Genomic DNA, 21423 nt, shown 5'->3' on the forward strand with positions numbered 1-21423 from the left:
GGGTTGGAGGTAACATTTCTGTAAATTACAGCTTTTGTCAGAGATAGTATTTTAGTTGCACAGAATTAGAGTCACCTGTAAAAAGCCAACAAAAGATATAGGTGTACTATAATTTTGTTTGACAGTGTTGTTTGACTGTGTTGTTTTTTTTATTATCAATAAATAAATAACCCACCTTTACTAAATGGTATATATTAAATACACATACAGTACCATAGTTATCTTTCCTTAATTATATTTCAGATGCCAGCTCTGTTGAAATACCTACCATACTGCACTGTGCAGCTAAACTTGGTCTTAAAGAGGTCACACATCTGTTGTTGCAAAGCCCAGAGGCAGATTATATTTGTCAAATCACCAATAAGAATGGAGACGATCCAGCTAAAATTGCTGAGAAACATGGACATAAATACATTCAAGAAATCATCCTTCACCGAGCAGTAAGTCTAAATAGATTCTAACCAGTATTTTTTTGGTTTTGACATGGCAGGCAAAAAGTAGTATTGATTATGAACTATGTACATAGAGCTCTATATAGCTATAGATATCTGTTACAATTAGCAGTCCTTAGCGCTTACAGAAGTCATCAGTTTCACCTTTTGATTATTCCTTTCTGTCCAACAAAAAAACAAAAGAAAACCTAACTGGGTACTATAGGTTCTATTGATCACATTTGTCATTTGATAAATTAGGTTTACTGTGAGTCTTCTGTTGTAGCAAGCTATGGTGAAACATTTTTAACCGGTTCCGGATCGCCACATTTTTACTGTTTAACTGTGGCAGGCAGCCCCTCCTATGCAAACTGCTGTTGTAAACACAGCCGACCGTTCTTATGCAGCAGATGTAGCCACGGAGGTGGCTGCCTCATTTGGTATGCATAAGTCACCTCGCACTCTAAAGGTGTTACCGTTTGTGCCTTATTTTAACAGGTTTTCCAGTAAGGAACAGGAATAATGAAAATGACCCTTTGTGGTCCGCAAACGTTTTGCTTTACATTACCCTTTTGAGGAGTCACTTTTAAAAAAGTGGACTAGTCCACCAGTGGTGGATCCTCCTGTTTCCAGGTTAAACAAAGCTACCATGGTTCCAGCAGAGGAATCACTGTACTTTAAGGCCCTGACTGACAGGAAAGCGGAGACTGTGGGACGCAGCATGTTTACTATGGCTGGTTCGACATTGCAACCAGTCTTTGCCTCAGCCCTGGTGTCTCAGACCCTAACTGAATGGGCCAAGGTTTTGTGCCAGGGCCTGGGGGGTGAGCAGGTCCCCACTGCTTATGTTGAGTGGACCAGTTGGTCCATGGGCTGCATTATTTTTGTGATGCAGCTTGTGCTGTCCAAACTTTCTGTTTCAGCGGTGGTGATTAGACGCGTGGTGTGACATAAGAATTGTTCCGCAGACCAGGCCTCTAAGAGAGCTCTCATTGATCTGCCCTTTCAAGGTGATCGCCTGTTTGGGGCTACTCTGGATAACATCATTAAGGGTATCATGGTGGAAAGAGTACCTTCCTGCCATAGTCTAGAAAAGGAAAGGAGCCTCGTTGCAGATGGAGGGCCCTCCTTCTCAGCACATAGAAAATTATTTTGTGCTTCTGGGATGGAGAATAAGGGAAATAGATCTTTCAAATCTTCCCTGGGAGGTTCTAAGCATCCTTGGTCTGGTAAGCCTAAAGCTAGCTTCTCCGGACCCACAGACGAGACCCCTTCAGCATGAAGGTCTGCCCTCGCCCATTATTGGGGTGGGGGGACATCTTCGCTGGTTTCCGGCCTCATGGCCCTCCTTCATGAGAGTCAAGGGGAGCCACAAAATCTTGTCCTTTTTAGGTTTTTTAGGCCCTGAGTCTCCTTGTGCAGATTTAATTCCTGCAAAGGTTCAGGTGATGTCCTCCTATCCCTGTCAAGGAAATTGATTTACCTAGGTCTGATTCTAATTCTGTCCAGGGTGGTTCTTCCTCAGGACAAACTTCAGTAATCACATGTCGTGATTCACCGGCTGCTGTCATACAGATAGTTCTCTCTCCATTTTGCATACAGGTTCTGAGTGTTATCCACCTTCAAGACAGTTCTGTTTGCACAGTCCTGCATGCAGCTCCTTTAGGAGGTTTGGCTCCACAGGAGAATATCATGGTTTGTGGCGAGATCACAGGTTTCTCTGGCAGGCTCCGCAGGCATCCAAGGGGCTACAGTAAAGCCAGTATCATCCTCGGCTCAGGCTTCTTCTGCAATTTCTGCGACGATGTCCCACTAGTTATGATTTATGGAGCGCTGTGTCCATCGATGAAAGACAGAGAAAATGGGATTTTTGTACTTACCGTAAAATCCACCCCCCTTTGACAAAGTTGGAAGTGATGAAATGCGTTAGTGCGTGGCTACACGGCAGATTAGAACAGGAGATCGGGTGAGCCACGGCGGAGCTTGCATGTCTGACATACCGCCATGGAGGCGGTGAGGACCGGGTGAGCACGCTGTACCCTTGCAATACAATATTTTAAGCGCTTGTTTTTGTGTAATATGTGAGTGCAATCTTGATGGGATTTGTACTTTTAGCACCCAATAAAAGTTTTAAAACGTTATTGCGCTAGTGGGGCTGTCTTTTCTCTTACATGTGGAGGAGAAGCTGACCAAGCAGTATATTGGGAGCGGAATTATATGTGCATACATCGCTGTTCGCCTTAACCATATTTATGGTGGACCATATTGTGGTTTGAGTTTTTTGGCTGAAGGGGAGTGAATCACGGAGGTGGTGGAACCCTGGGTGACCCTCTACACAGCATGGGACTCATTAGCCCCGGATCACTGATTTGTTTTAGATGCACCATTCATCAGTATTTTTCAAGCACATGTTTTGGATTATGGACTTGATTTATATGCATGTATTTGTTTGTGACATGGACTTATTGATTATGATCACAGTTTATGCACATGTATTTATTTATAACAAACCCCATTGAAGCCTATGGGACCCAAACTGTAAAAATCAAAAGTGGCCATTTTGAAGGCTTATATGCAAGTAATTGGGCATACAATGGTTATGGGGGTCCTGGTACTGCCCTGGGGGACATGTAATGAGCAGTGATTTAATGAAGCTTAAAGTAAAAGCAAAAAAATGAGAAATAACTATAAAAATGAAAAATTCCTTTTAATATAGTGACGGGGGGGGGGGGGGGGTCTTAGTCTACCTGTAAAGTGGCACATCTGTACTGTGTGTAGAAGCTGCCACAGAAATAATTGCATTTATAAAGCATAAAAAAATGACATTTTCCATGCAAGCTTTCTTTATTTTTTAAACAACGGCTTGGGGAGCCTATCTGCATGATCAGGGCACAATGCAGTGCACTGGGAACAAGATTAAAGATTTTTTAGATAAATTCTGGTGTCTCTTCCACAGACTTTGGATAGAAGTAACATGTGCGAAAACATTTGGTCCTTGTGTGCCTTGACACCGTAACTCTATAGAGGTACTCTTAATGAAAGCAAGAATTGCATTGCTGTCAAAAATTGAAATGATATGCACCTGTCAAACAGGTGCAGAAAAATTGGTCTTTCGGTGTCTGTGCCACCTTCATACTATAACCCTATAGAGGTACTCTTGATGAAAGCAAGAATTGGCTTTGTTGTCAAAAATTTAAATGATATGCACCTGTTAAACAGGTGCAGAAAAATTGGTATTTCGGTGTTTATTGTGCCCATTAAACCTACACCAAAATCATTCTTCCAGAAGAAATCAACACCCACAGCACTAGGCATCCTTGAAGTCTTGCAGAGATTCCATATCCCAAAAACACTTAACCAGTGGCATCGGCATCAGGTGCTTCATAGCTGCTGGTAATCCAGGACCAATTCAAATGTCAGATGGAACACAGAGTCTGTGGACAGACACGTTCTATTATCAGTAACAAAACCTCCATTAGCACTGAATGCCCATTAGGGAAAGCATGCTGGATGCAGGGCAGCCCAGTAGCTTAATTGGTCTATTCTCATGACCCAGTAACCCAGTGGATCGTCAACTGGACAGCTCTACATCTCTGTTTTCGCTCCTAGATAATTGTCCACCATTTGATGCAAAAGCTGCAGATGAGATGTAAAGGCTAAGAGCCCTGGGCGATGAGGACTAAATCAATTGTGAAATGTATCACTTAGGCAGCTCCCGTGTTTTCCATGGCACTGTAACCTACCAGAGTCAGGAAAAGCATTAGATAAACTCCTCTTTAAAGTGTCTTCAAGCGATTTCATCCTATGCACCCTCTGAGGGGACAGAATGAGTTCTGAGACTTTCTTCTTATAATGGTGGTAAAGGAGGGTTGGCCAACCAATAGTGATCCTTTTCCTTGAGGATTACAGTATCTGGAAATGCCTCCTCCAAGCCATGCACGTACTACACCAAGGATTCTGGGGATGGAAAACCATCTGATGAGGGCTAACGTATGTGTTCTTTTGCTTCAATGCCTCCAAAACAGGCATAGGAACAATGGTATCCACATAAAGCGGGCCTTGAGAGGAAAGGAAGTCCTCCTCTTCCTCCCGCTGCTCTGCCTCGAGTACCCTGTCCATAATGCCACGCAGAGTCTGTTCCAGCAGGAACACAACAGGGATTGTGTCACTGATGCATGCATTGTCACGCTCACCATCCTTGTGGCTTCCTCAAATGGCTACAGTACAGTGCATGCATTCTTTATCAGCAGCCATTGGCGTAGGGAAAAAAGCCAAGCCGGCCTGAGGCTGTCGTTGTGCCATAGTCACACAGGTACTCATTTACAGCCCTCTGTTCCCTTTGTACTTTTTCCAGAATCCTGCTATCCATATACTCCAAATTCTATTCCTCTAACAGATGTTTTAATAGTCAATTCCTTATAACAATAGAAAACTGAAAGACTGCAAAAATAGTTTAAAAGGCAATGTGTACATATCTCTACATGCTCACACATTGTTCGATCCCCAAACAAAATAGTACCTAAATGATATCCTTAGTATATTAAAGTTACATGGGTTATGCCCACTCTCAGTATACATAGTATTTCTTGTTGGTATTGAATAATGTAAAATTCTCCACCATAAATCAAACAAATTGATTCTCCCAACTAACAAATATGAAAAATATTGCATATTAAATAGAATATTTCAAAAGTGGGTATGGCGCTGCTTTAAACTATACGTGCTTTAAAAAAATGCCTCATAAAAATGTGTAAAGAAAGCCAGTATTAAAGCCAATGCAAAAGAATCCATGGTATATACTGTATTTAGATACAAGCAGTGTAGCATAATGAATAAACAGTGACTCCAAATAGGAAAAATTGGTGCAAATGTCATATAAAGTAACCAGTGCTCCAAATTATAAATCCGTAGGTGATTAAAAGTGACAAAAGATTATGCATCCTTATTACGGTGCTCCAAAAATCATGTGTCCACAATAAAAGTCCTTGATATAGTGCTGTTGTGAAAACACTTGTTCTTGGTGTTGCAACGAGAAAGAATTACACAAAATCATGCGGAATGCCCGGAGTCTCCACACGTGCTTCCCCTCTTATTGCTTCACTCACCAGAAATCTCTCCTTTCAAAGGGGTAGCCAGCATTCACTGCACCACCTGGTTGTATATGGATATCCAGGACTGACCCAAGGGTGTCTCTCCTTAACCTTACTTCCACTGCCCCAGCCCCAGCAGTCTCATACCTTATACCACCTAGACACAGATATTTGTCATTCTTTTATGTATTTCTCACCCTTCCTTGTTTTTTTTCCTTCCGGAAAAGCTTGGTCTTTGTGTCCTTTCTCAGACTACCTGAGAAGGAGTTCTCATTATCCATATACACATATGAGGATAATGTAACTACAAATGGTTGCAAAGTCTTATCAATATGTTCACTGACCTGCTCAGTCAGGAAACCCCTCCCTTAGATAATAGGTCTCCTGGTGAGGACTGATTTGAACACTTTAGGTAAAGCATAAAAAACTGGAATGGTGGGACACATTCCACATTCAGTAATGTCACTATCCAGAAATATTTTTTAAAGCCCGGGAAACCCACCTTAAGTGTCTTGGTGTATCAGTCCTTGTTTTGGTTACATGAATGTATGGGCAGCCCACTTTGTTTAAAGCCAAAGCTTTTTTAACCCTACTTTGGATCACAGGCGTACAGGTTGTTCAGCACTCCTGTGGCCTGATTTCACCCAAAAGCAGACTAAAGCCTGCTAAACTAGTATCCTAGGCCAAAAATATTATTAATAATGCATAACATAAGTAATATCCAGATGTCCATATTCTTTATATATTATAAATGTAATTATGTTTTTCTTACTTCAAGCCACGACTCCAGTACAACATGCAAGGGCAATTAAAAAATTGTATAACGTTGCTCTATTTTCCAGATCCACATTAAAGATACTTTAAAAAACCAATTCACTTTTTTCCTACATCCCTTGACACAATGCATAAAAATCAATTTACTTTCCTCCATTCCCACCTCTCTGAGGATTTAACTGATATATCATCACTGACACAACAATTCTAAAAATGTGCTCTTCAGCAGATTTACTTAAATTATTTGTGCTGTTTTTAACGAAGAACCATTAGGGTTACTAATAAGGACAAGTAATCTTCACACACTTTCAAATAAATGAAAAGGATCTGCAAGATGCTGATCATTTGTAAGCAAAGATGTGTTTAAATATCACCTATTATTCAGGACAAAAACTCGATGACTGCTGTCACAAATTTGTATGCAGCAAATCTCTTAGAAATCAATATATTTCTTAATTCTTTTTTGCAAAGTGATGAGTTTTAATGTAAATTGGTACATAAAGCAACAAGAAAAAAGTGCAGCTAGTGTATTCTCCTGGGAAGTGGGTCTGTGTCATAAGTTCTATGTTTAAATGAGTGCTTCAACAGTATTGTAAAAGTACATAGAGACTGTACAGTTATAACCTAAAACGAGAAAAAAACATGGCCTGTTGAGTGATGGTTCTTGTAAGTATCCATGAGTAGATAAGGATTTACTAAACACCTCTCTGGAGATGATTGGCGATTGCTGAAAACCCTATTTGGTATTCAAGATTGACGATACCAAACAGAATATTCATCAAGAAGTATTGCAATGTCTGTCTTTTCTGTGCTGGAAGAGCATCTACAGGATGCAGATTTTCTAAATATCTTAATTGCCCAATCAAAACGATATAAATGGGTTCTTGGTACACAGAACAGAGTCAGTAAAAAAAAAAAATCTAAAGCCTCCAAGAATTGTAGATGCAGAACTGCCTTAGCCATGACTTAATACACATATACATTGACAGGAAAGGCGTGCAAAAGAAGCAAATGAAGGAACAAAACAATGCTTAGAAGCAGTACAAAGCAGGGTATGTGAAGTGCATTACTAAAGAATGAAAGTACAGGCACCAAGGGAAAGTGAATACAAGGAGTAAGGAAAACATATCTTTGACATCGTTTAAACTGGTCCAAGGATCATAGAAGTTTTAGAAATTCTGGCCTAGATACATGTATACAACAGAGCACAATAGGTCATTTCTGATAATCTCCTTACACCCTCTATGTCCACTACTCTGGCATAATTATAATTCAAAGGTCATGTTCCAGCTCCACTGGAATGATTCCCACGTATCTAAAATAAGTGCACTGAACATATATTCAGTCTGTAAAGATTATTGTAAGTGACACTATTCCAGGTTCTGACCAACATGTAGGGGAATTTCTCTATGTGGGTGCTTTACACCTGAGTTCTTCTGGCCGAATAAAACTCAGCTGGCTCTGAGTTTTATTAAATATTAAGATATTCGTTTTAAGTATCATAGACAAGGATTTGGGCTGTGAAAGGGACAGAAAACAAAGAATATATGTTGTACAATGTTTGGCACTTTAACCATAAAGCACAGTGAACACAGCAAGCAATCCCTAATAATAGAAGTTCAAGCCATAATGAAAAAAAAAATGTTCAATCTAACCTGCCTGGAGGAATTACCTGGTAGACTAGATAACCTAAAAGCTAGCACAAATTGTATAATTCCATTTTGGATTTCCTACAGCAGACTAACCATGTCTGTGTTATGTGATGGTACCGCCATGTATTTATATTCTTGAATTTACCTTTAGTTCTATACGAATTAAATTCTGTCTGCTAATCGTTTCCTTTTGTTCTTTTCTTTTTTCTTTTTCTTATGTGTCCTTATGTACACTTGAGAAAACATTATACAATTATCATTACAGCAAACCTGGAATTGTGGGCAATAGAACTGTTTTTTTGTTTTGTTTTAGTAAAAATTGTTCCCTTTGTACTTTTTCCAGAATCCTTCTATGCATATACTCTAATTTCTATTTCTCTAACAGATGTTTCAATAGTCATTTTCTTATAACAATAGAAAACTGAAAGACTGCCAAAATAGTTTAAAAGGCAATGTGTACATATTCCTACATGCACACACATTGTTCGATCCCCAAACAAAATAGTACCTAACTGATATCCTTAGTATATTAAAGTTACATGGGTTATGCCCACTCTCAGTATACATAGTATTTCTTGTTGGTATTGGATAATGTAAAGTTCTCCACCATAAATCAAACAAATTGATTCTCCCAACTACCAAATATGCAAAATATTACATATTAAATAGAATATTTCAAAAGTGGGTATGGTGCTGCTTTAAACTATACATGCTTTAAAAAAATGCCTCATAAAAATGTGTAAAGAAAGCCAGTATTAAAGCCAATGCAAAAAATTCCATGATATATACTATATTTAGATACAAGCAGTGTAGCATAATAAATCAACAGTGACTCCAAATAGGAATAATTAGTGCAAATGTCATATAAAGTAACCAGTGCTCCAAATTATAAATCCTTAGGTGATTAAAAGTGACAAAAGATTATGCATCCTTATTAAGGTGCTCCAAAATGAATGTGTCCACAATAATAGTCCTTGATATAGTGCTGCTGTGAAAACACTTGTTCTTGGTGTTGCAACAAGAAAGAATTCCACAAAATCATGTGGGGTGCCCAGAGTCTCCACACGTGCTTCCCCTCTTATTGCTTCACTCACCAGAAATCTCTCCTTTCAAAGGGGTAACCAGCATTCACAGCACCACCTGGTTGTATATGGATATACAATTTGGATATACAATTTGTGCTAGGTTATCTAGTCTATCAGGTAATTTTTTCTTGTTAAGCAAAAGGCAAAATGGAAAATAAGGAAAATAGTTATTAAAAAAACAGTACATACAGTTACTAAAAGTCCAAGTATACCTTGACTTGTGGCTTTAGTTATACTTAGATTTTTGTATTAAAACATATGAAAGGATCAAATCCCCAAAAATATAAGTAACCTTTACAAAACAACTAGTAAAAGCGTTTATTAAAATAAATCATAGGCGTGCGCACAGGGTGTGCCTGGGCACACCGTAATCACCTAGGGCACATTAGCATTATCTCTCTGTGTGCAGTCGGGGAGATGGGAAAGATGTCACTCTTACCAGCTCAGCCATAAGAGAAGTGCTAAAGCACTTCTCTTTCATTGTGCCAGCAGGGAGATGAATGCACCGGGGCCATATACATGTAGACACACACATGCATGTGTGTTTAAGATTTGAGGTGCACACCCTAATGCAATAGGCTGCGCACACCTATGATATAAATGTATAAGTTTTCACACCTAACAGAAAATGCTGTATACTTTCCTATGCTACCAACTGTACTCATACCTGCCAGGAAGCCATGTGTATCCAGATTTGTATGTTAGTCTCACAGACAGGCTAATGTCCCATCAAGAGAAACTACATCCTTTATCTGACTTTAGTTGTATGTTATTCCTATGTGCTGCAGTTTGTTGAAATGCATTACAGCGTGTTTGAATGTGTTGCACTACGCAAAAATTCAACATGTCCTTTTTTCATTGTACACCAATACCACTTAACACCGCTGGTGTGAATGAGTGCTTAAATATGTGACCTGCTTATACCTGTAGTGCTGCTCTATGCAAAAAAGGAAGATATATCTTGTTCCACTGGTGCTCAGGAATTAGCTGCCGGCCTGAAATATCACCATCCAGCAGCGTGTAGTATGTTGAGAAAATTCGCTGCTGTCCCAGTGCAGTCTGTGCTGTTAGCATGTGTGAGATAACCTAAGCCTTACACCACTCCGCAAACCATGTCCTCTGACATGTTTCGCCCCACCCATCGGGGCTTAGTCATAGTGCTTAAATATGTAGTCTGTCTGGATGTCATGGGTTAAGGGTCACATTTTTTCCTTACCAGGAATAAGTGCTGCATTGTTGGATTGATGGGTTTTACTACAGTATTTGGTTTATAGCAAGCCTTTGAATTAGAGAGCTCTACCTTCTACTTCAGGTTTTATCATTTTGGTAACATCACATTGCCTTTTGACTTTTTGCTCTTTTTTGGAACCTTATCTTCCTTCTGTTGATGCCTTAATTGTTTTAGAATATTGAATTCTACATGCTGAATACATGATTGACATGATTCAATGGTTAGTTTTACTATCTTTCATACAACCTTGTTATAGTTGAAATTAGGAAACAAATCAAAATTGATCTGTTTAAATCTCACCCTGTCCAATCTATCAAGCCCTTTTGCAGACAACCTGTCTGGGTCCTGCTTGTATTATTTGAAAATTTGTGAGACCTCAAGTAGTAGGAAATCCATGGTCACAGCAAACGCTTTGATTTTTTTTAACATCAGCCTTGTAATAACAATACAACCAACAGTTATACTGTACATTGTTTCTGATAATCCAATATATGCTTACTTACAAAAATCTCCTTGCATATTGTGCATGCTGCCTCTCTTTCCACAATGTCCTGGATTCCCTGCATACTTTGCCGCTTTTCCTCCTCTATTTAATATCAATTTCTAAAGACTACATATTCCATGGTTCCTTGCCGCCTGCAAGCGCTGATTCCTATCCTGACTCTGTCTTCTGAAACTCCTCCTCTCAGCACCTCTGTATTTCAGAAGGCAGGCTCTTTGAAATGTGTGACACAGCAGTGCCTATAAACAGGACATAGTGAACATGTGTCACGGAATTCAAGGAAGCAAATGTGTGGAGATCTTCACAAAATGAGTTCATAAGTGTCAAGATCATTCAGAGTAATAGGAGTGGGCTAACAATAGTTGAAGTACGATGCAGAATATGAATATATGAAATTACATTTTGACCATAGATACACTTTAAATTGATGGTGCTTTGTTCTTTTTAATAAACTAGCACACATAGTTATAATCATAGTGCTGATTTCAAATTAGAAATTTTTGATAGTTCTTTATAAATATTCCTTAAGTGCCTGGACACAAGCAACCCCACCTATAACTTGTCACTAATGAAATAAAAGCACATTTGTATATTGTATTTTCTCCTGACTAGGTTTCTTCATCTTCTGATGGTACTGCATCTACTTCTAGGTGATGCCCATGATCATAGGCTTTTAACAGCCATTTTGTGAAAGCCTGAGCCCTGATTTCCAGCTATTCAGCATAAAAAGCCTAACTAAAGTGGTTGTAAAGTCGGAGTAGAATTACTGCCTGTCCCTCTGTTATATATATATATATATATATATATATATATATATATATATTACACAGTGTAAATGTTTGTTTAAAATGATGCAGATAAATACCCTTTTTCACATCGCCTCTGTGCGGTCATGTGACCTCCTAATGCTCTCCTCCCCCCATCTAAGGGCTACAGCGGGAGTGGCTGAGATTCCCCTCTGATGTCAGCGGGGAGGGCACGTGGTCACTGTGCTTTCTGCTCAGCCAATCCCGCTGTAAACATTTACAAGGTGTAGTATGCCTTGTTATAACAGATGGGCTGGCAGTAATCCTACTCTGACTTTACTGCCAGCTGTTAATAGTGGCAGGAGGGGAGGGGAGGGGTGGGAGGAGATCGCTCACACACAAGAGTTGGCAGGCAGGAAGCAAGAGGGGGTAGAGAGGAGAGACTGCAGGATGACAAAAGCACATAAACTGACCACGTTATCATGGATCCGCAACCATGATTACCGTGGTCAATTTACATAGGGGGACATAGGAACAGGCAGAATCAACCAGTTTTTTTTTTTTTTTACAGCATAGAAAGGGACAGATTAAAAAGCACAAGCACTATCTACGCTGTTTAACCCGCTTTAACTGAACAGGATCTCTCTCTTTTTTATTTTTTTAGGGTTACAACCTCTTTAACTGTTTTAATATATTAGTTTACAAACAGAGTTTTATTATATATACATATATATATATATATATATATATATATATATATATATTATTTCTGAGTGTTTGTTGTCTTTCTGGAAGATGCATTTACATTTGGTACTCGGTCCCCTAACTGCAGCCTTACCCAAAGGATCTAGATAATTATCTAATGCCTCTGAATATAGGCTGCAAATGCAAGCATGTCATTACATAAATACAAAATAATCTATACAGCTATGATAAACAATCGTTATTCATATGTATTGCAGAATATACTACAAAAGTTCACTTTAAACCTGACGTATCATGCTGTTTGTTACTCTCATGTTAGCAATATTATAATCACCACAGGTAAAACTACATTCAAAATGCAGATAGTTATAATTACTGTAAGCAAAGCCTTCAAACTGTAGGTACTAAGGTTTCCGACAACTCATATGAAAGAGCTCAAATTTTGTAGCCATAACTCATAGACTATGCCATTACCTGCCAGTTTACATTAAAGCAAATTGTAATGTTTAATTTTTTTAAATGTATTAATGAATTTACAAATGTACAGTGCATACTCTTACCTGGTAAAGTGCTGAATAGCACTACATATAAGGAGTAGACTCACTTAGAGGATCCATTTTATTTGGAAATGATTAATCAAATGGAAAGGTTAATATCTAATATATTCCACTAGAGTTTCATTTGAAAAATAAAACCGTATTTAGCATTTAATATCATATTCCGTGTTGTTACAGAGTATCACAAGTAGTAATTTACAGTCTTTGACATTTACCAAGTTCTTCCCAGGGTATAACTGAATTATAGTTTTGAACTCTGAAAAGCCATAGAGGCCTCTCAGATTGTTCCAGTTAGCCCAGCAGACATGGGATACAAAGCCATAAACAACAGTAAGCATGACCACAGAAAACCTTAACTACTTTCCTGCAAATGGCATTAAATTTTAAATACATAGATGTTGTTTATGCAGAATTCAGAAACATTATGATTGGGTCTATATTCAGACATCATGCTTTTATTGACACTCTTGAATGATGGTACTCTTTTGCAGCAGCTCCCTCTATGTGTTAAAGACTAGAATATGCTGAAGAAAGCAGCCTAAAATGTGTTTTTTTATACAAAATTACTTTTTAACTGTAAAAATGCCCAAAGTAGAAGGTTCTGTGTTTTCAGAACAATGGTGGGCACAATGACGTACAGTATCTCTACATCTCCAATACACTATTTTGCCTACAGTCCTCTTGCTGTATTTAGCTGCAATGGTCAGAGAAGAAAAGGAGAAACAAAAGAAGGAAAAAGTAAAATTTGTCAGCTTGGTGCTGTCCCCTCTAACTAGGTTGTCCTAGGCACTATGATCACAAAAGGGTATAGTATATGAGGACTGACTGTGTGCCTTTTTGGAGGAATTTATAACTTAAGAAGTGCAAACGAGTAACCATTGGTACAATATTATGGTAAATTTTGATTTGTGTTACTACCGTTCTTTGATGTTGAAATTACTTGTATATTCCTTAGATTGTTTTGATGTTCTGTCTACAAGATAGCTGCAATTTCAAATCCTTTAAAAAGATTACAGTGAGCTAAAATGATTCAGCATTTTGATATGGTTAGATATAGGAATATAAAAAAAAAAAAGTTTTTACTTTTACCCTTAAAAAACAATACCCTCAATGGTAACAATTTCTCTTGTACCCAAACTAACCCAAAGTATTTTTTTTTTAAATTATGCCAAAAAACGTCTGTCTAATAGTAGGATGAGAGTTGGGTACCATATGGGGTTTTTTATTAGTTTTTTTTCTCTCCTTTTTTTCTTAATGACATAATATCACGTAATTACTGCAACAACAAAAAAATCAGGTCTTCATTTTTTTTTTTGCTATGCCATTTAAACAAGTTTAGGGAGTCTAATGTTTTAGAAGAAGCCATGCTTCAGGTGTTTCTAGTATTTGGGTCTTTCTGTGAAACATGCATGCTTATTTCAAAATCAAATAATAAAAACAACATGTGATTAACAGACACATTTGATTTCCCTGTATTCAGGAATCAAGACAGAATATGTTTGGCATTTGAACTGATGGAGGTGATAACAGATTAGTTGGAGGCATGATAGACTTCCCTACAGAGATGAGTTTTCAGGGATTTCCTGAAGCAGCCAAAGTAGGAGATAGCTGGACAGATTGGGATAGGGAGTTCCAGAGGTTGGGAGAGACTCTGGAGAAATCCTGGAGACGAGCATGGGAGGAGAAAACAAGGAAGCTTGAGAGCAGGAGGTCTTGAGAGGAGTGGAGAGGACATTTTGGGTGATATTTGGAGACAAGTTTGGTGATGTAGCTCAGGGCAGAGTTGTGAATGGCGTTGTATATTGTTGTTAATTTGCTGGGCAGGGATTAACGGAGAGGGGTGACAGACACTGAGCAGTTGGTAAGATAGATGAGTCTGGCAGCAACATTCATGATAGACTGAAGAGGGGATAGCCTATGGAGGGGAGGGCCTATGAGAAGTGAGTTGCAATAGTCAAGGCGAGAGGTAACAAGGGAGAAAACGAGAAGCTTGGTGGTTTCATTAGTTAAAAAGCATGAATGCACTTTATTAAAAATATATCCTGTGTGTGTTTGTTTTAACTTTCTGTTTTAACAGAGAAGTCTCTAGTAGGGTTGAGCGGACACCTAGATGTCCGTGTTCGACGGGTTCGGCCGAACTTTAAAAAAAAGTCCGGGTCCGTGTCCCGGACTTTTACCGAACTTTTCCCGGACACCGAACCCCATTGAAGTCAATGGGGACCCGAACTTTAAGGCACTAAAATGGCTCTAAAACACCAAAGGAAAGGGCTAGAGTGCTGCAAATGGCAGCAAAACGTAATTAAGAGCATGGCAAGTGCTCTGCAAACAAATGTGGATAGGGAAATAACTTAAAACAACAAAAAAAAAACAGAAAAATAAAACAATGTTCTTCTTCATCTCTGAAGGACGAGGCCCATATGGAGTAGGAGGGAGGTTGAGGTGGTGGTGGATGTGGCGGTGACATAGGCGTGCGCACAGGGTGTGCTGGGTGTGCCTGGGCACACCCTAATCACCTAGGGCACATAGCATTGCCAGTGAGGAGATGGGAAAGATCTCCCTGGGACCTGCTCTGCTCTATTTCTCCTTGCCTACAGGTACATGGCCCCGATACATTACTCTCCCTGCTGGCAAACACATGCATGTGTATTTCAACTTTGGGGTGCACACCTTAATGCAATAGGCTGCGCACACCTATGGGCGGTGTAGGTGGAAGCGGCGGTGGAGGAGGACCAGGGCCGGATTAACAGCATCATGGGCTTGGTGCTGAGGATTTTGAAGGGCCTTAAGGGCCGTGCCTTGCCATGCACCCAGAGGAGGAAGGGTGCAGCCATGCATGCCTAATTCAACATGGGATGCTGTCTCTGAAGCCCATAAACACATCCATGCATCGCCAACTGTCCCTCCTTGTCCGGCCTTCACGCTGTGTGGGGAGGTTCTGAGGGTGCTGCCTGGGGAAGCGAGCATAGAAGCCAGACTTCTGTGTTTACAAGTGACAGAAGAGCGGTAACAGTGAATATGGCCAACCCGGGGCCTATATAAAAGGTAGGGGCCTGGAGCTGCAGCTCCAATAGCCCCTACATTAATCTGGCCCTGAGGAGGAGGACGAGGTAGCCAACACTGCTTCTTTTCAAAAATTTTAAATGAGGGTACACCCCAAAAGAGTGAGAAAGAGCAAAAATGGAACAATGGGTGGGTAAGGTCGGTATCCATTGCTATTCTGCATAAGGTACGGAAAAGTCCCGTGGGATCCATGCCTGGTTCATTTTAATGAACGTGAGCTTGTCCACATTGTCTCTGGACAGGCGGCTGCGCTTGTCTGTTATAACGCCCCCAGCCGTGCTAAATACCCGTTCAGATAATACACTGGCTGCAGGGCACGCCAGCACCTCCAAGGCGTAAAGGGCAAGCTCAGGCCATGTGCCCAATTTGGAGACCCAGAAGTTGAAGGGGGCAGACCCGTCATTCACTACATGTAGGCGTGTGCACACATACTGCTCCACCATGTTGGTAAAATGCTGCCTCCTGCTAAGACGTTCCATCTGAGCTGCTGGTGCTGCTGTTTGTTGTGGCGTGCTGACAAAGCTTTTCCACATTTCGGCCATGCTAACCCTGCCTTCTGAGGTGCTGGCGGTGCCCTGGTTGCGTTGGCGACCTCCTCCTCCTCCTCCTCTGCCTTGTGCTTCCACTGTGGCCCCGCTGTCAGATGGGAATGCCAGCAGCATGGCGTCTACCAGCGTGCGCTTGTACTCGCGCATCTTGCGATCGCGCTCCAGTGAGTGAATTAAGGACGGTACGTTGTCCTTGTAACGGGGATCCAGCAGCGTGGCCACCCAGTAATCAGCACAAGTTAGAATGTGGGCAACTCGGCGGTCGTTGTGGAGACACTGCAGCATGTAATCGCTCATGTGTGCCAGGCTGCCCAGAGGCGACGAAAGGCTGTCCTCTGTGGGAGGTGTATTGTCCGTGTCCTCTGTATCCCCCCAGCCACGCACCAGTGATGGCCATGAGCTGGCCTGGGTGCCACCCTGCTGTGAACATGGTTCCATCTCCTCCTCCAGCTCCTCCTCCTCCTCATCCTCCTCATCCTCCAGAACTGTGCCCCTGCTGGACAATTGCGTCCCTGGCGTTTGCGTGTGCAGGAACCCACCCTCGGAGCCCCTTGCGAATGACTGCCCTGAAAGCCTTGGAAATGTTACCTCTTCATCCTCCTCCTCCTCCTCATCCTGTGCCACATCCTCTTCCATCATCGCCCGAATTGTTTTTTCAAGGAGGCATAGAAGTGGGATAGTTAAGCTGAGAACGGCGTCATTGCCACTGGCCATGTTGGTGGAGTACTCAAAACAGCGCAACAAGGCACACAGGTCTCGCATGGAGGCCCAGTTATTGGTGGTGAAGTGGTGCTGTTCCGCAGAGCGACTCACGCGTGCGTGCTGCAGCTGAAACTCCACTATGGCCTGCTGCTGCTCGCACAGTCTTTCCAGCATGTGCAAGGTGGAGTTCCACCTTGTGGGCACGTCACATATGAGGCGGTGAGCGGGAAGGCCGAAGTTACGCTGCAGCGCTGCCAGGCGAGCAGCAGCAGGGTGAGAACGCCGAAAGTGCGCACAAACGGCCCGCACTTTCTGCAGCAGCTCTGACATATCGGGGTAGTTTTTAAGGAACCTCTGCACCACCAAATTCAGCACATGCGCCAGGCAAGGGATGTGCGTCAAACCGGCTAGGCCCAGAGCTGCTATGAGATTTCGCCCGTTATCGCACACCACCAGGCCGGGCTTGAGGCTCGCTGGCAGCAACCACTCATTTGTCTGCTGTTCCATGCTCCTCCACAACTCCTGCGCGGTGTGTGGTTTGTCCCCCAAACAGGCAAGTTGTAAAACTGCCTGCTGTCGTTTACCCCTGGCCGTGCTGAAGTTGGTGGTGAAGGTGTTACGCTGTCCGGATGAGGAGGCGGTAGAGGATGAGGAAGCGGAGTAGGAGGAGTTAGGAACAGGAGGCAAACTGAAGCGCCCTGCAATCCTCGGTGGTGGAAGGACATGCGCCAAATTGCTATCCGCCTCAGGCCCATCCGCCACTGCATTTACCCAGTGTGCCGTTAGGGAGATATAACGCCCCTGACCGTGCTTACTGGTCCACGTATCCGTAGTTAGGTGGACCTTGGCACAGATGGCGTTGCGCAGTGCACACCTGATATTTTCCCCCACTTGGTTGTGCAGGGAAGGGATGGCTTGCCTGGAAAAGTAGTGGCGGCTGGGCACGACGTACTGTGGGACAGCCACCGACATAAGGTTTTTAAAACTGTGCGTCTCCACCAGACGGAATGACAGCATTTCAAAGGCCAATAATTTTGAAATGCTGGCATTCAGGGCCAGGGATCGCGGGTGGGTAGGGGGGTACTTCCTCTTCCTCTCAAGTGTTTGGGAGATGGAAAGCTGAACGCTTCCACGGGACATTGTGGAGATGGTTGTTGGTGACCCAGGTGGTGGTGTTGCTGACAGATCGTCTGTTTGCGGGGTGGCAGGTGCCGGTATCACTACAGATGTGGCTGGAGCGGCCGAGACTGCAGCAGAAGAGGAAGCAGGATGAGCCAGAGACGTTTCTTGGTTTTGAAGGTGTGTACTCCACTGCAGCTCGTGCTTTGCACTTAGATGCCTGATCATGCAGGTTGTGCTCAGGTTGAGAAGGTTTATGCCTCGCTTCAAGCTCTGATTGCACAGGGTGCAAACCACTCGTGTCCTGTCATCAGCACATTTTCTAAAGAACTTCCAAGCTAGAGAACTCCTTTGAGCTGACTTTGGTGCGCTCGTTCCCTTGCTGCGTTGGGCAGTAGCGGGCGTAGTGTCTAGGGCACGGCCGCTCCGCTTCTGCACCCTGCTCCCTCTTCTGCTGTGCTGGTGGCTCTGTGCGACCACCGCCTCTTCCTCCAAACTACTCAGGTCACCTGCATGACGTTCATTCCATGTGGGGTCGAGGACCTCATCGTCCTCCACATCATCTTCCACCCAGTCTTCACCCCTGCCCTCCTTGTCGGTCTCCACAATGCTGAACGCCGCAGCAGTTGGCACCTGCGTTTCGTCATCATCGGAGACGTGCTGCGATGATCCTTGCATGTACTCATCTTGAGAAATAAGTGGTTGGGCATCGCTGCACTCAATCTCTTCCACTTCTGGGGCAGGGCTAGGTGGATGGCCCTGGGAAACCCTGCTGACAGAGTCCTCAAAAAGAATAAGAGACTGCTGTATGGCTTGGGGCTCAGACTGCTGGCCTGATTTGCAAGGGGGTGAGGTGAAAGACGGTTGGACATTGGCTGCAGGTGCCAACTCTGACCTTTCTGCAGTAGACTGGGTGGGAGACAATGTGAAGGAACTGGAGGCACTGTCAGCAGCAAACCAATCTACTATCGCCTCAACTTGTTCTGGCCTCATCACTTCTAGGGGCGTTTGATGCCCTACCAAATACTGATGCAGGTTCTGTCGCCTACTCACACTTGAGGAAGGTGTTTCACTTGTGCGTGTAGCTGGCACAGATCGACCACGTCCTCTCCTTGCAACAGGAGCTCTACCAGCAGCACCACGACCCAGGCCACGGCCCTTATTTGACGGTCTCCTCATATTTCTGTAATTTAAGATCTTGCCCTAGAAAGGTTTTTATTGAATAGCGGAATAGGAAATATGATCCAAAAAAGTGTATGTATCTCGCACGTACAAAACCACACTAGGCCCCAATTACTATTGTTTCTACCCCTAAAAGGATGGATGAGGAGTAGGAGGAGTATGGAACAGACAGCACCCTCAAATCTTCAGAAGTATGAGATGAACCCCAAAAACTTGGAAAGGTGGATCTCACACGTACCGACACAGACTATCCCGCAATTCAATTGATCCTCAAAGGTTTTTATTGAATAGCGGAATAGGAAATATGATCAAAAAAAGTGTATGTATATCACACGTACACAACCACACTAGGCCCCAATTACTATTGTTTGTACCCCTAAAAGGCTAGGAGTAGGGGGAGTATGGAACAGGCAGCACCCTCAAACCTTCAGAAGTATGAGATGAACCCCAACAACTTGGAAAGGTGGATCTCTCTCACACGTACCAACACAGACTATCCCCCAATTTAACTGATCCCCAAAGGTTTTTGATTAAATAGCGGAATAGAAAATATGATCCAAAAAAAGTGTATGTATATCACACGTACACAACCACACTAGGCCCCAATTACTATTGTTTGTACCCCTAAAAGGCTAGATGAGGAGTAGGGGGAGTATGGAACAGGCAGCACCCTCAAATCTTCAGAAGTATGAGATTGTGTTCACTGTACCCCACAAAGATTGAGTTCACTGCACCCCACAATGATTGTGTTCACTGCACCCCACAAAGATTGTGTTCACTGCACCTCACAAAGATTGTGTTCACTGTACCCCCCAAAGATTGTGTTCACTGCACCCCACAAAGATTCTGTTCACTGTACCCCACAAAGATTGTGTTCACTGCACCCTAAAAGGATGTTGTTCACTGCACCCCACAAAGATTGTGTTCACTGCACCCTAAAAGGATGTTGTTCACTGCACCCCAAAAAGATTGTGTTCACTGTACCCCCCCAAAGATTGTGTTCACTGCACCCCACAAAGATTGTGTTCACTGCACCCCAAAAAGATTGTGTTCACTGTACCCCCCAAAGATTGTGTTCACTGCACCCCAAAAAGATTGTGTTCACTGTACCCCCCAAAGATTGTGTTCACTGCACCCCACAAAGATTCTGTTCACTGTACCCCACAAAGATTGTGTTCACTGCACCCCAAAAAGATTGTGTTCACTGTACCCCCCCAAAGATTGTGTTCACTGCACCCCACAAAGATTCTGTTCACTGCACCCCACAAAGGATTTTGTTCACTGCACCCCAAAAAGATTGTGTTCACTGCACCCCAAAAAGGATTTTGATCACTGCACCCCAAAAAGGATGTTGTTCACTGCACCCCAAAAATGATTTTGTTCACTCCACCCCAAAAAGATTGTGTTCACTGCACCCCACAAAGATTGTGTTCACTGCACCCCAAAAAGATTGTGTTCACTGTACCCCCCAAAGATTGTGTTCACTGCACCCCACAAAGATTCTGTTCACTGTACCCCACAAAGATTGTGTTCACTGCACCCCAAAAAAGATTGTGTTCACTGCACCCCAAAAAGGATGTTGTTCACTGCACCCCAAAAAGGATGTTGTTCACTCCACCCCAAAAAGATTGTGTTCACTGCACCCCACAAAGATTGTGTTCACTGCACCCCAAAAAGATTGTGTTCACTGCACCCCAAAAATGATTTTGTTCACTGCACCCCAAAAAGGATTTTGTTCACTGCACCCCAAAAAGGATGTTGTTCACTCCACCCTAAAAAAAAGATTGTGTTCACTGCACCCCAAAAAGATTGTGTTCACTGCACCCCACAAAGGATTTTGTTCACTGCACCCCAAAAAGATTGTGTTCACTGCACCCCAAAAAGGATGTTGTTCACTGCACCCCAAAAAGGATTTTGTTCACTGCACCCCAAAAAGATTGTGTTCACTGCACCCCACAAAGGATTTTGTTCACTGCACCCCACAAAGATTGTGTTCACTGCACACCAAAAAGGATTGTGTTCACTGCACCCCAAAAAGA

The 21423-nt window shown here is 42.5% G+C and overlaps 1 protein-coding gene across 1 annotated transcript in view; it reads left to right on the forward strand.

Annotated features, from left to right (window-relative positions):
- Window positions 1-21423, forward strand: part of BANK1 (B cell scaffold protein with ankyrin repeats 1) — a 530319-nt gene that overhangs the window by 230920 nt on the left and 277976 nt on the right. The window contains exon 7 of the mRNA XM_082243568.1: window positions 244-440. Within this exon, the coding sequence (XP_082099694.1) occupies window positions 244-440 (197 nt within the window). The remainder of the gene's footprint in view (window positions 1-243; window positions 441-21423) is intronic.

The sequence above is a fragment of the Pelophylax lessonae genome (assembly GCF_965119305.1).
Source record: "Pelophylax lessonae genome assembly, chromosome: 1".
Classification (NCBI taxonomy): Eukaryota; Metazoa; Chordata; class Amphibia; order Anura; family Ranidae; genus Pelophylax; species Pelophylax lessonae.